The following is a 12,306-nucleotide window of genomic DNA, read 5'->3' as shown; positions in this document are numbered from 1 at the left end:
CAATAAAGAACTCAATCTTAGTGATATGGGTAATAGAGGCCTTAATGAAGACCTCAAGTTCTCGACCATACATTCGCTTTAGTACAATAAAACACCCAACATCAAGAGGCTGGGTAAGATGTGAGGAGTGCGCAGGGAGACAGAGCGTAATAATGTTGTTCTCCTTGCAGTACATATCAAACTGGGCAGATAGGTGGCTCTCATGGCCATCTAGGACAATCATCCGCCAGACCCCTTGTGTTCGTACACGTGTATGCTGATTAAAGTGTTTTATCCAGTCTAGACCTGTATCATTGTCGGTCCAGCCATTTGGTGAGGTCTTGATGGCCCAAGTAGGTGGAAGGCCGCACTCTGTGTACCAAGGCGCAAGGTGATGCTTGCCTTGTACAATCAAGTATGCAGGCACTACAAAGCCGTCTGCACTCACACATTCAATCGCTGTTGCCCATTCCCGATTACCAGACTGAAGCTGCTTTGCTCGGCCTTTTCGATCTGAGCTCGTAACAACCATATTCCCACAGATAACACCCATCATAAAGCCCGTCTCATCAAAGTTGTAGAAGTCAGCATCCTGGATGCTGTACTTCGCCTGCATGTTCTTTACCAGCTCAAACCACTTTCTTATACAATCAGGATCTTCGCAGAGGGCTCGCTGGAGGTCGTACGCACGAGAGAGACGCGTCTTAAGCTTTGGTTCATTGTGTACAAAGCGGTAGGGCCAGTTTTTTCCAACTGGGGGTTCGCGACGCGTCGCACGGAGGAGATTCGCTATATCTCATACATCCTCAATTCGAGGTGGAAATCCTCGCGAATCTAGGTCAAGTACGTATCGTATGAGCTCCTCTTCCTCAATTGGGGTCAATGGACATTGTTTGTCGCGTCTACCAGCTCGTGGTTGGCTTCCGTGTATGCGACGGGTAAGTGTTACATGTGGGACCTCATATAGCTGCGCAGCACGTCGGATGGACAGTTTGTGGGGTGATTTGGTAGCTTGAATGGCTAGTAAAACTCGGCCTTTATTAGCTTTCTGAGGCATCTTTTTGTTGTGGTGTGGTGGAGTAATTGGGTTTGAGGTTGCGATGCTATCGGAAAGTGTTTCATTTGGTGGGATGTTCCGTTTGGTGGTAAACCACGTTATGGTTTATTATAGTTTGCAATACTTACTGACTACTCTACAAATAGTACTATTTGACCAATACCAAATTGTCTATAATGCAAGACATCACCGCCTTCGATGCAACGGCCATATTATTAATCTGGCAGCTCAATCCTTCTTATTTCACACCAACGATGAGGCTCTTGCAGAAGAGAATAACACTGGTATGTTAACAACACCTACAGAGCTTGAAATGCAACAATGGCGACAGAAGGGACCTCTTGGAAAGCTACATAATATTGTAGTTTATATTCAACGGAGCACGCAACGATTAGTCAATTTCCGAGAGCTTAGTGATGGCTGCAACCTTGTACGAGACAACTCTACTCACTGGAACTCTTGGTATACAATGATCAGTACTGCAACGAAGCTTAAGACTGCTATCAACTTTTCTGTCACCAATATCAAGAGAACAATGACGACTTATTGTTAGAAAAGGACTGGCAAGATCTACAAAAGCTTCAAGACTTCTTGCTATTCTTTCACGATGCTACACTAGCTACAGAAGGTCATAATGCAACTATTGACAGAGTGTTGCCAACAATGGACTTCTTACTTGAGCAGTTTGAGACTGCGAAGAGTATATATGCCAATGACCCCTTTATGAGTCCTTGTTGCAACTCTGGCTGGGTCAAATTAGACAAATACTACAGCTTAACAGAGAGATCACCAGTCTATATTGCTGCTTTAGTACTGTCTCCACAATGGAAATGGGAATATATTGACAACAACTGGCCTGAAGAGTGGCGGGCAGCTGTAATGCTGACTTCTAAACGATGGAAGACACAGAGGTTTCTTGCATAAGGTTGACTTGACAGAGGAGGCAGGGGATTAGACACAAAGGCTTTCCAAGTAACACGTTACAGTATTGTAAAGAATACTATATTGAGTTGAGCACGAAGCTCCTATCTAAGGAAATACTATCTACTTATATAGTGGCGTCGTGCCAAAAGGATATCCGTGGATAACATGGATAACATAATATCCAAGATATCCAATGTTATCCATCACCTGATATTCTGTGGATCCCCGTGGATAACATGGATAACATAATATCCAAGATATCCAATGTTATCCATCACATGACATTCCGTGGATCGCTGTGGATAACATGGATAACATAATATCCATGATATCCAATGTTATCCATCACGTGAGGTTGTAGCCGTGTAAGGATGCCTTCCCATTCTAGGGAGTAGACTCTGGGTAGCTGCGGGGTCACGTGTGATCATTTGGGTGGGCTAACCGAGTCGGAACCGAGTCGGATGGGTTTCGGGTACTTGAGACAATCGACTCACGGGGTTCCCCCTTCATCTTTTTTGTATCCTTCGTAGTAGACCTATAGGATAGCATCCGTTTAGCCTCTGACTCGCACTCTCATATGCTATTACTGTGAGCTGGGTGCCCTGTGTCCTTACAGCTCTCTAGAGGAAATGATGAAGGCGCTAGTCTTCTAATGCATTCTAAGTGGATTAGCAATGTATTAGAAGGAAATGAAGTTCAAAGTGAAATTGAAAGTGAGTTTTGAGAGGGGTAGGCTAGGGGTGAACTTACATCAGTTCCAGAGGAATGCCTAGAGGGCAATTAGGGAGCTTTTGGTAGACCTTGTAGGCCTCCTATTTCAATTGTTAGTATATTACTAATGCATTAGCAATGCATTCTCATGTTGTTCTCAAGCTTAGGAGCCATAGTAGTAGCTAGGTGTGGTTGTGGTTGGTGGTTGTGGTGGTGTTGTTAACAGAAGGTGGAAAGTTAGAAGTTGAGGATTTATTTGTAGGGGGGTCAGCTGAGGTTTTGCCAGAAGTGGGCTGGGTCAGCTTAGGTTAGGGGGGTGGTCAGCTCACCTACATTCTGTGGTCTAGTGTAGGCAGTTTGAGCCACTACAGGCCAGTTCAAGCCACTACAGGCCAGTTCGAGCCACTGCAGACTAGTTCGAGCCACTGCAGGCGATTGTGGCTCTCCCAAAATTGTGATGTGCTGCTCTTAGTGGTGGGATTATGGCGAGAAAATGTAGGGGGGGCGTTGTTAGAGGATTAGGCAAAAGATCTATATACCCTACACCACCCCTATAAAGATTCAACCCCTAAGCTTTAATAAAAGATTAGCAAAAGAATAGAATACAGTAGAGTCCCACTAAGCTGATGGATTCTAGTCACTAATTTGATATTGCCTTAATGAATATATTGCACAACTAAATGCTTATATAATCCAACTATCTAGACTGCTTTAAACTCTGCCATTAACATCTAATGCCTCTAAATCTGTGTCATGTTACTTAATAGCTCTTAATTGTGCTGTTAAGATATCATCTCGACTTTCTGTAAACTTAATTAGAATTTGAACAGCCTGCCAAGCAGCCTGTATTAAAGGTATAGGCTGCTCTAAGGTTGCTGTAAGGACACAGGGAATACGGCTCTCCGTAGGTGCATATGGGAGTGCGAGTCGGAGGTGATGCTGTATTCTATCCTATAGGTCTACTACGAAGGATACAAAAAAGATGAAGGGGGAACCCCGTTGAGTCTGTTTCCTTAACTCCCGAAACGGGCCCGACTCGGTTATCCCAACCCTAGCCCTGAACCTTCCACCGCAACAGGTCTACATCGGCCCTGAACCCTATACACTTACCGTCCCCCACTATAGTGTAACTCGCTATATGATCCTCTACTGGTTCGAAACCCCACCGAGTCGGATTCCATGTTTGTAGTGACCGTAACAGTTCTGAGACAGGTTCTTCGAGTATCTAGGTACGGAGGCATCCTTACAGTTGCTTCTTCTTCTTCTTCATTTTGAGCGTCATTATATTAACTTAGATGACTTGATATAATATCTTGTAAAATCTCCTCCTCTGTTAGTGCCTTAGTATCATTGTTCTAGGCCTGTGTTTCCTCATTAGGATTTAAGAAATTGTGTAATGCCATTGCATCTTGTATATTTCCAGCTCTTATAACATTGTTATATAATTTGGATAGATTTAGAGGATTAATTAGTGTTGAAGATTTGTATACTGTTAGATGTTATGTCGCTTCTTGAATCTAGAGAGCCAACCAACTGAGAAATCAGGTATAGGCTGCATTGAATACTATGGAAATTGCTGCCAAATCTACCTTGCCCTTTCCTTCAAAGCCTCTCTACTTATGTTTCCGCCTTGCCTTCAATCTGCTTTTGCTAAGCAAAAAGGATCTCCTTAAGGTCAGGCCATGTTCTAGTGCAGAGTCGAGCAGCTGTTAAGATAGCTAAGGAGTTGCCGACACTGTCAAAATGCTTGCTAAGTGACTCTGAGACTGTTGATTAAGTAAGAGAATGGTTGTATTTGTCCTTAAACCACCGTTAACAGGCCTTTTGTGACAGTTGAGGGTATTGTTAAGAATGCCACTCTCTAAGTGCACGACTGTTTTATAGAAGTGGGCTTATTTCGAGGCATTTCAGCCAAATTGTCTAATAGACCATTAGATAAGGCGATATTTAGCTGGTAATGGAGTAATATTAATGATACTAGTTGTTGTATGTGTTTTGAATCGGGACGAGAAAAAAAATCACATTATCACGAACATCGCCTTACCAAGCATCAGCTTAGCGGGACTCTACTGTACAGTCAACTCCTGTTAAGTCAATACAATTAGTAACACGTGTAAATATCATAAAAGTGAAAATACCATTATATTAAAATGCCAAGTATTATATAATCCACCTATCTAATGTCTCCTAAACCAAGGAATTGAGTTGAATTGCCTCAATTTTGCCCTCTAAATGCTCTAATTAGTGTAGTAAACAGTATTAGCAATACAGGCTGTATACGGCCTATATACGGGTCCATATCGTATATGGCAATACTAAGTTAGTGTGTATTTCAAATTCTAATACGGATCTAGTGTGTATTCAGTTCTTAATTCTAGTCGTATACAGCTAGTATTAAGGCTTAAAATTCGAAACAAGGGGTTCAAATAACCTTAATTAATAATTAGTTATATGCTATATATTACTACAATGACTTCACCACTATCTAATGCGCTGTTACAGCACAACAGTGAGCGATTTGACAGTAAACGATTTAAAACCTAAGTTTGCCTATACTTAAATGTACACTATCCTCGTCCTCTGTCTCTGTAATAACAACTACAAGCAAACAATTTTCAAAGGTCTAGGACCATACACCTGTTAGCCGCTACAATATCATTTGTAACTACTAGGGCAGGTTAATATGGCATTGTAGATACTGTCTAAAGGAGTGTCATACTGACTGACATGCGTTGCACTCAGTTTGCTATCAAACTCAAGAGCAAACTTAGAAATCTCCTCCTCAAACCTACAAGTCACCATACATATCTTGGCTTATCACACCAACAACAAGAGCAATACTACTCAACGATTGCTGCAAAATTTTCTACTACATCTGTTTATGCTGCATACATCACAGCATATCATTTGGGCACTCATTGAACAAGTTATTAAAAAAATCTCCTCCTTAAGAGGGTGGGCCAATACTACCACATGGCATATCTCTACCAACTAGAGGCCTAGGAACATGAACGATAGCTCTAGAAGCTTCTACAACCCTCTATGATTCATTACACATCATCGCTCCTTAGTTACCCACAAGATTGGTTAAGTTATGACATAATTTGTCTATAGGGGTACTCTGATCTTGGACCTCCTATATAAGGAAAGGGCAAGCAGACAATACAGTAAATCGACTAGCACATACTTCTACGTCTTTTCCAAGCTTCCAAGCATTGATCTTGTTATTCTTTGTTTCTGAAAAGTCAGTGAGGTGCTAACCTCTGACTTACTCTACAAGTCCTTATTAAAGTAAGTTATATACTTCAGATCATTTTTCATTGTGTCACATGGTTAATATCATGTGGTTAATATGGCCCGTATATGGCCAGTATACAGGCTCTGTATCATATTAACTAGTCCTAGTGCATATTAAGTTGAACCTGTATCATATACACACTGGTTACGTGTAAGGATGCCAAAGCCCTCAGTGATGGAAAGCATCGGAGTCGGGCAGGTTATGGTCATGTCGGGAGAGTTAGGGCAGGTTAGCCGAGTCGGACCCGTTTCAGGTACTTAAGGGGATTGACCCAACGGGGTTCCTCATCATCTTTTTTGTATCCTTCGTAGTAGACCTATAGGATAGCATCCGTTTAGCCTCCGACTCGCACTCTCATATGCTATTACTGTGAGCTGGGTGCCCTGTGTCCTTACATTACGAAAATGAACCCGTATATAGGCGTATAATACTATCTAATACACTGGCTCTAATGCCTAGAGGTGATTGGCTTAGAGAGCATCCTAACACTCCGTATACTCAATCAAAACTCATTGCGAGCATTAAAGGCTGAATAAACTGCCTCTTTAGTCTTAGGCTCCTCTTCTTGCTCATAATTTTAAGCAGGATCATTAAGATGCTCATCTAAAATCTCCTGTAGTATACCCTCCTCCTCTGTTGTAACTTCTATATTGTCGATTTGCTTGTCAATAGGATTTAAAAAGTTTGAAATAGCCATTGAATCATGTATATTGCAAGTTTAAATAACTTGTTTGTATAGTTGTGAAAGGCCTGTCAGTGTATTGAGGTTGGAAGAGTGATTGGAGTTGTAAGAAGTGTTGATTTTTGAAAGCAATTATAATCGTCAGATCCGCCTAGTCACTTCGCTCCTAGTCGGAATAAGCAAGTTGTCTTGTAGGAAGCAAGATGTCTTGCCACGCTAAACCTACCACTTTAAATCAAAGCAAGTATTTATGTATAGTAATATATAGTATAAGGTACTTTATTCAATTTAATATAAACAGAACTTCCGACTCATTACTATCTAATTCTCCATGCCCATTACTTTTTGCCTCTACCTCTACCTCTACCTCTACCTCTACCTCTACCTCTACCTCTACCTCTACCTCTACCTCTACCTCTACCTCTACCTCTACCTCTACCTCTACCTCTACCTCTACCTCTACCTCTACCTCTACCTCTACCTCTACCTCTACCTCTACCTCTACCTCTACCTCTACCTCTACCTCTACCTCTACCTCTACCTCTACCTCTACCTCTACCTCTACCTCTACCTCTACCTCTACCTCTACCTCTACCTCTACCTCTACCTCTACCTCTACCTCTACCTCTACCTCTACCTCTACCTCTACTTCTACTTCTAGCTCCAGATTAGGGATTAGAGTAAAGAGCTTAATTAGGATAAACTCTTTTGCTTAGGTAATGTAAGGACAGTTCGAACCGAGGCTGACCTTCAAGTCTCCAGAAGCGAAGTATAATGTGAAGACTTCGATACTCGAAGCAGTAGGACAAGGTATAGTAGTTCAGGCTCCAAAGCATATACTTTATACCACAGAGGTCAAGTGGTGAGACTAACAGGTTGGCTAAGTGGTTCGACTCGAAGTAAGGGGATGCAAAGTAAGTCGAAGCAGGATGATTTGCAAGAAGGCCAAGTAGTATATAATTTGCTAAGAATGATCAATAGGAGACATGAGCAATAAGTGCTTATATAACAGTAAAAATCCCTAGTGCCAAATAAGTGAAGGCACTAATTAACCGAACCCTAGCTAAGCGAGCCCTAGTGAAGCGAGCCAATAACAAGAGAGTCTAAGCCAGTAGTCAACATTTGGGCTGATCTAGGTCAGCAAGTGAAGTGAAGTGAGCGAAGTGAGCGAAGCAGGTGAAGTGAATGACATAGTGAAATAAGTACTAGAGACTAAAGTGAATTGAAGGGTCATGACACAAATATCAAAGGAGTGTCATGACAGGTAAGCCTTTTAATCTCATTCTTTCTCTCTCTTGTTATGGCTATGGTAATGTGACGTCAGTTATAGGGCTAGTAGGGCTAGGCTTAGTAATGTGACCTAAGAAGTCACAAGGCTAGTGGGGCTAGGCTTAGTAACATGACCTAAGAAGTCACAAGGCTAGCGGGGCTAGGCTGTAGCATGACCAGGCTAGTGGATAGTTGGAGAAACTAGTGGATATTAGATAGTTGAGCTATCCATCAACTATCTAGATTATCTAGCTATCTATCAACTATCCAGATTATCCATGAGGCACGACGCTACTATATAAGTAGATAGTATTCCCTTAGATAGGAGCTTCATGCTCAACTCAATATAGTATTCTTTACAATACTGTAACGTGTTACTTAGAAAGCCTTTGTGTTTAATCCCCTACCTCCTCTGTTAAGTCAACCTTACATAAGAAACCTCTGAGTCTTCTATTGTTTAGAAGTCAGTGTTACACTTTAAGCACAACTTCTACAAGCTACCGGCTTACACACAAAGCAACATGGCTAACAGGCTGTTTTTTATCAAGCATTATAGATGTCTTTGTTAGGGTGGTATATGTCGAAGATTCTCCATTCTGCAATAGCATTCTAGACGTTATATTCGCAAATTTTATACTTTAGCCAGATTGTGGCTTCCATTTCTGTGTATTTCACTCTATAGGGTTCCTGCTAGTATGGGTATTCTAGTTGGCACCTCATTGTGCAGACTACAACCTCCTAGTTTGTGTAGTGCCTTGCTAGCTCGTTAGTGGCTTTGGCATAGGAATGCCTTGATCAACTGTCTCCTAGTAGCTGCTCCTTAAAGAGAGTCTCACTTGCTTTCTTCTCAAATGCTTGTAACCGGTGCTTTTAAGAGCTAGTAAGCTCCTTATCATCATTCTTGTTTTCTCTGTTCGACGAGCAGAATTCCTCAAGATCCTAAGTGGTAACACTCTAGTTCTCTTTTCCCTTTAACATGGCGCATAGCTGTCCTCGCGGGGCATCATACCCACCCTGACCTTGCTAAGTGGCATTGAGCTGTTTGCCATACTTTTGTCTGCCGTTCCCTTTCTTTGATTGTTTGCAATTTCGCGCCATATGTCTAGGCTTGTTATGGTTGAACCAGAGCTGTTCCTTTAGCTGTCGCTCTTTGTTAGGATTGTGGGGTTTGCCATTAGGCTTGAAAGTAGCATCGAGTTTCATAGGTTAGGGCTAATAACCCTTTGTTTGTCTTCTCTTCTAAGTCCAGTGTTGGTTAGGTAGTCCCCCTTTCTTGTCGAGTTGCTGTTTATAGTGACGATTGTCAATCTTCTAAGCCAATTCGATCATCTCCCTAAGGTCATCCGGTTTGTCGGACCTTTAGATTTTGTCCTTTACATGGTCCTTTAGACCTGCGTAGAACTGGTCACAGATAGCCTCTTCTTCCTAGTTGGTGAGTGTTGCATGCTGTTGAAACTCAGCAGTGTATGCAACTGCTAACCCTCTCTGCTTAAGAGAAGACTGCATTTCGTCGTTCATTGATGTCTCCAAAGTTTACTCTAGGTCACGAAAATCTCCTTCGTTCCTTAGCTAGCTTAGGTACTGCATTTTTCTTCTAGCGTTCGATGGTTCATGAAGTCAATGAGGTAATTAGAGAGCCATTCTAAGGCTGGTCTTTGTAGGAGGGCCACAGCCCATAGATCTGTTCCACTTCTTAGGTGAAGTGTTTGGCAATAAACGCCATCCATAGCTGTCTAGATGAGAAAACTCTTGAGCCTCTTGCGATCCCTATGAAAGGTATTAGGGAATGCAATCTTAAGCTTGTCAAAGGGGTGAGCCTATGTGGCTTCGATGGTAGTCTTAGTGGCTTCCCTCCCCTTTGTTCTAACATTCGATCTATATTGTCTCTAGCCATGTTGCTTCGTGTGTAAGCCGGTACCACGTAGAAGTGGTGCTTAAAGTGTAACGCTGACTTCTAAACAATAGAAGACACAGAAGTTTCTTGCGTAAGGTCGACTTGACAGAGGAGGCAGGGGATTAAACACAAAGGCTTTCTAAGTAACATGTTATAGTATTGTAAAGAATACTATATTGAGTTGAGCACGAAGCTCCTATCTAAAAAATAACTATCTACTTATATAGTGGCGTCGTGCTAAAGGGAACTGTAAAGGAAGTATAGGAATTATACAAGTTCTAACAGTTCCCGCAGTTCCACCCTAAGGAACTATAGGAAGTGTATGAGTTCTAACAGTTCTTCAGTTCCATCCTACAGGGTGTCGTGGGGTCCTACGGTGTGACCTACTCGTCTAATAGCTCTGCTGATAGCTGTAACACAAGCCATCTATACCCTAGATAGCTTAATTAGCTTGCTTATAGGGCCATTTGCTAGCCTAGTTAATAACTAGGCTATGTAGCGTAAGTCTAGCTATGACATAGCTATCTATAAGGTAAGTCTCCCTCGTCAGATCTACAAGTATCAGCATCTTCCTTGCCCAGTAACTGTAGTTGTCTATGGAGGAAATAGATACTGAAATGCAAGACTAATATATAGAACATCCGACTTACGAGATTTGGCCAGCCAGCTTTTAACCTTTAGGATCGCAGTGACAGAATCTGGTATATCTTCATCAGTAGTAACGAGTCCTAAGTGCCTTGCAATATCAAGGAAACTCTGCCCAATACTAATAGTGCTATCTGCAGCAACCCACAAGATCACGTTGAACCGTTCACGATTTCTATTTGCGTACTGTAGTGCAATTTGAGTTTTGCCAACACCACCCATTCCATAGAGAGCGAATGACTGGAGGGATTTCGTTCCATTATCAGGATTCAAGGCGGCCTCAATGGCCTGTAAAGCTAATTCACGACCCCAGAATCTTGGGTTAAGCTCGGAAGGTAAATAATGGCATCGAATGGCATCCTCATCGTGGATTTTGCTCTTCTTCAAGTCATCCATCAGCTCTAGGACTTCTTTATATTTGACGTCTTCAATTCTTATTCGCGCTATATCAGCTTCGCTCTCGACTGTAGAGGACATCGTTTTTATGCGTCGAATTGTCCTACCAAAATCCAACTAAAATTTCTTCCAAGCACCGCGCTGCAGCAAGGCATGCGGATGCATCCGAAAAAAGTGTATCGACCGAGCATAGAAGCAAATTACTTCAGTGTAGACATCTAGTGAAGCGGTTTCAAGAGCTCTATCCATCGGAAGAGTCTTCTCGTAGGCCTTGAGTCTTGGAAGCGTAAGGCTGAGCTCCTCGAGCATATCCACGACATCTTGGAGCGACTCTGTCGCCGAGGATGCGTGGGTTAGCATAAGCCGAATGCTGCCCCATACAAGGGCTGTGAGTGTTGCATTGGCACCAAAATAGAGTGCTATGACGGCTGAGAAATCGTCTACAAATTTCAGTTTGGGCCTGAGGCGTTTGAGAGAGGAGAGAGAAGTTCGTTCCTTTGGCAAAAGTGACTCAATAAATGGAGGCCAGAATTAGCATCGGTACGCCACCGAATCGACGTCTATACAGATCACCGATCGCTGGAATACTTCATGTCGACGAAGGTTCTCACGGCGAAGCAGGTTCGGTGGATGGAGCTACTCTCCGACTTCAATTTCTCTATTGCGTATACTGCTGGCAAGAACAATCAGAAGGCAGATATACTGAGCCGAAGAGAGCAAGACCTGATTACGCAACAGAAGGTCAAACTCGACAGCCGTGCGAGGGTGCTGTTAGGCCCAGCCCGACTACACTCCCGAATCAGTGCCGAATTAGCACAAACGTACGTGGCCTTGATCAATGCGATGGACGCCCCGAACACCCAGGTCCCCTTTGACCTGATAGAAGCGCTCTGCGCGGATAATAGGAGGTCGTTTACCGACACTCGCGTGAAAGACCCCCTACCTAACGGGTTTATAATGAAGGACCAACTCTTGCTATACAAAGGTCGACTGTGCGTAAACCGGCACACCGAGTTATGTACGAAACTCATACGGGAAGCACACGATCAAGTATCAGTAGCCCACCCTAGTGGCAGGAAAACTTATCAGTTACTCGCCCCGAAGTATCATTGGGTCGGAATGGAAGCGGATTGCCTCCGATATGTGCGCAACTGCGTGACGTGCCGACTTTCTCACACTAGCGTGACGAAGCAGCAAGGCTTCTTACACCCCCTACCGGTACCCGAATACCCCATGCAACACCTAACGATGGACTTTAAGGAATTCCCAAAGGATAAACATGGATTCGACAGCATCCTTGTGTTCATGGACCGACTCGGTAAGGGTTCGGTGTCCATACCGTGTCATAAGACCACCGATGCCCGCCAAATGGCGCAGCTATTCATCGAATGGATATATCGATTCGGACACACCCCAGAGTCGATCATTAGTGATCGCGGACCCCAATTCAT

General features: G+C 43.0%; 1 protein-coding gene across 1 annotated transcript; it reads right to left on the bottom strand.

Annotated features, from left to right (window-relative positions):
- Window positions 1–10,408: 10,408 nt before the first annotated feature.
- On the bottom strand, window positions 10,409–10,936 carry VC83_07064 (uncharacterized protein; the record flags this gene model as incomplete). The annotated part of the gene is made up of 1 exon (XM_024470643.1): window positions 10,409–10,936. One exon carries the CDS (start codon window positions 10,934–10,936, stop codon window positions 10,409–10,411), a length of 528 nt encoding a protein of 175 aa, XP_024322030.1.
- Between the last annotated feature and the right edge of the window lie 1,370 nt (window positions 10,937–12,306).

Source organism: Pseudogymnoascus destructans (assembly GCF_001641265.1).
Source record: "Pseudogymnoascus destructans isolate 20631-21 unplaced genomic scaffold scaffold_17, whole genome shotgun sequence".
Lineage (NCBI taxonomy): Eukaryota > Fungi > Ascomycota > Leotiomycetes > Thelebolales > Thelebolaceae > Pseudogymnoascus > Pseudogymnoascus destructans.
This window is presented reverse-complemented; position numbering and strand designations above follow the sequence as displayed.